We start from the raw sequence: 2,874 nt of genomic DNA, 5'->3' as shown, positions 1-2,874 counted from the left end.
CCCCCCCCCCTTCCCAAAACAAAGTTAAGTCTTACAGAGATAAAGGGAAACCAGTCCCGCACGGGCGGGTTGGAGAAACCTCCAGCGGATCTGTCAGATGAGAAATCAGCTCCGGCCGGCATGACATGAGACCAGTAAGGTCTAGGTTTGTTACTCTAAAAGCTTCTTCGGGTGAGGATGAGGATGGAGGAGGAAGGGGGGGGGACCCAGCGCGGAGCCGCCGCATCCCCCTCCCCGGTGTCACCCGCGGGACGAGGCTCCTTCCCCGGGGAGGCGGCGAGCCCCGACCCCGGCGTGGCACCGGGCCCCGGAGGAAAGCGGGTGGCAATGGGAAAACATGCCGGGAGCTCGCTTCAGGCGAAAAAAAAAAAAAAAGAAAAAAAAAAAAAACAACACCCCAAAAAAAACCCCCACCCCAACAAAACCCTACCGACATTCAAGTATTAAAAGCATCTCAGCAAACAGGAGGGGGAAGAAATACACACAGGCTAGGGTTGGCACTTTATCTCTGCAACAGCCTACTGCTTTAGGAAAAGTCAATTCACAATAAATTATAAATATGCTAGCACTAAGAACACAACCTTCCCCTCCCTTATAGCTCTACTAAGGTAGTTTTTTAACTAGAAAATCCCATTCTTCCTCTCCTCTAAAAGTTAGGAATAAGTTGGCAGGGGTTCTTCCGCCCCTTTTTCTCCTAAATAATTTACAATGCGGCTCTGAGAGTGCCCCCCACACACTCTCTCGCCTCCCTCCCCGTCTTTTCTCCTCTTCCAAGTGACCCAGTATAAAACTACCAGATGAGGAGGTTTGCCTGGAAAGATCCTACTAAACTTTCAGGTCAAAGTCACATATCTGCCATGGCACGATTCAAATAAAAATCCCGCATAATAAAACAAACTAAAAAAAATTTAAAAAAATAAAAAAGAGAAGGATCAAAAAAATTTTAAAAAAAATAAAAAAAGGAAGAAACCCAGCGCAGTTGGGAGTTGGGCTGTCATTAACCGACTACCCCGGTATAAAGTTGGCGAATTGAAAATGATTTGTTGGGTGCAATTAAATGCAAGTCTTACGAATGTGTCTGTCTTGCAGTAGTTTAATTAAATCGTCTGGTTCCTTGGCCACCTCAACGTGTGAGTGTGAGTGTGCGTGTGTGTGTGAGCCAGGGTGTTGTGAATGTTATAGAGAATCATTGTCCTTACGTGGATAAAGAAAGACAGCGAGGTTTGGTGGGGGCTTGGGCCGGGTTTTTTTTTGTGGCCAGTTGTGTTTGCCGTCTTGTTTTCCATGGAGAAAATGCAAGCAGAGAAAGCTGCTGCTCAGACAGGAGCCTGTGTCTATGTTACACTGTAGGGAGAAGAAAAGGGAAAAGGGTGGGGGGAGAAAACAGAGAAAGAAAACAAGAGAACAGAAACAAAACCCAGCATGTGTCCCCAAAAAGGAGCTGCAGTTTTGGCTAAGTTGCCTCCTATGTGGCAATACTAAGAAGATAAAAAAGAATAATAAGCAACATCTCGCATGCAAAGGTGGAGATGGGAAACGGGGAGGTTTTTCCCCTCGTGTCTGGGGGATTTGGCAGCACTACAGTGGGGGTGCGCGGCCGCGGAGGCTGGGAGCTGGGGGGGGAAGGGGGGGTGCTGCTTTTCTGGTTTTTCATTCTTTGCCCTGTTCCTTGTTCATTTTCTTCATTTTCATCCTTCGGTTCTGAAACCAGATTTTGACTTGTCTCTCACTCAGGTTGAGGAGTCTGGCCACTTCGTGTCTACGGTCCCTCGTCAGGTACATATTGAATAAAAACTCCTTCTCTAGTTCCAGGGTCTGGTATTTGGTGTAAGGGCATCGTTTTTTCCTGGAGGAACGGGCGTGAAGCCAGCTGGCAGCTGGGTTAGCTGAAAGAAAAGCAGCAAGATCAATACGATGCAGCTTGAGTGTTTCTCAGAAGGTTTTAATCATGCCATCAAATATTAAGATTATACATACGCATATGCACGCCCGGGTGAAAAATGCTCCCTGCCATAGGAGTCAGCAGCAGGGGCCGTATGAAAATCATACGGGATCGTCAGGGCTGCGCAGACTGGGGGGGGCCGATCCCGAAATACCACTGTCCGCGCACCCCATCCCTCCCCAGTGTGTGTGGGGGGGGGACTGGGACCCCTGTTGTCTGTACGCACGGATTTGTGACTGTGCACACCCATGGCTGGGTGGGTGTGTGTGCACACGCGTGTCTGTGCACAGCCGTGCCTCTGCACACCCGGGTCTGTGCACAGCCGTGCCTCTGCACACCCGTGTCAGTGCGCACACGTATGTTTGGGTGCACACGTGCCACTGGCAGAGCTCCCCCCACTTTTCCCCAGGTCCATCTATGCCAGGTAAACACCCACATGCACTTATAGATTTGCATAACGCCCATATCTGCACGTTACGCACCATATCTACAAAGAAACCAAGGCAAAAATTATTAATTTTTTTTTTTTTCCTCAGACCTGTTTTCCCACGTGTCTACAGATTTACTCCTACAGACATATCGCGCAGGAAAAGAGCAGAGAGAGGAGGTCTGGAGAAACCTTTCATAAATCCTGCCTATTTTTTTGCTATGTGGCAAGAAACGGTCTCGATACAATAAACATCCTCTGAGGGCTGGATGGACTCTGCTGCCGGAGATCTGGACAGTGTTACCCAGAGACATGGACATTTGCAGAGCTGCAAATGCAGCCCCAAATAAATAATAGGCTGCCCGTCACCCTCGCGTGTGGGAGAAGTTACGTGGGAATCTTTTGCAAAAAGGACATTTCAGGAATTAGCCCGTTCAAGGGGGGGGGGGGGGGAAAAAAAAAATTTTTGGGGGCAAAAACCCCCCCCCAAAAACGAACAGGGGGG

The 2,874-nt window shown here is 48.9% G+C and overlaps 1 protein-coding gene across 1 annotated transcript in view; it reads right to left on the bottom strand.

Moving 5' to 3' along the window:
- Positions 1–1,650: 1,650 nt before the first annotated feature.
- The window catches only part of HOXB9 (homeobox B9), a 4,266-nt gene continuing 3,042 nt past the window's right edge, over positions 1,651–2,874 (bottom strand). Inside the window, exon 2 of the mRNA XM_010585499.1 lies at positions 1,651–1,886. Within this exon, the coding sequence (XP_010583801.1) occupies positions 1,651–1,886 (236 nt within the window). The remainder of the gene's footprint in view (positions 1,887–2,874) is intronic.

Source organism: Haliaeetus leucocephalus, unplaced genomic scaffold, assembly GCF_000737465.1.
Source record: "Haliaeetus leucocephalus isolate CR32 unplaced genomic scaffold, Haliaeetus_leucocephalus-4.0 Scaffold110, whole genome shotgun sequence".
NCBI lineage: Eukaryota > Metazoa > Chordata > Aves > Accipitriformes > Accipitridae > Haliaeetus > Haliaeetus leucocephalus.
This window is presented reverse-complemented; position numbering and strand designations above follow the sequence as displayed.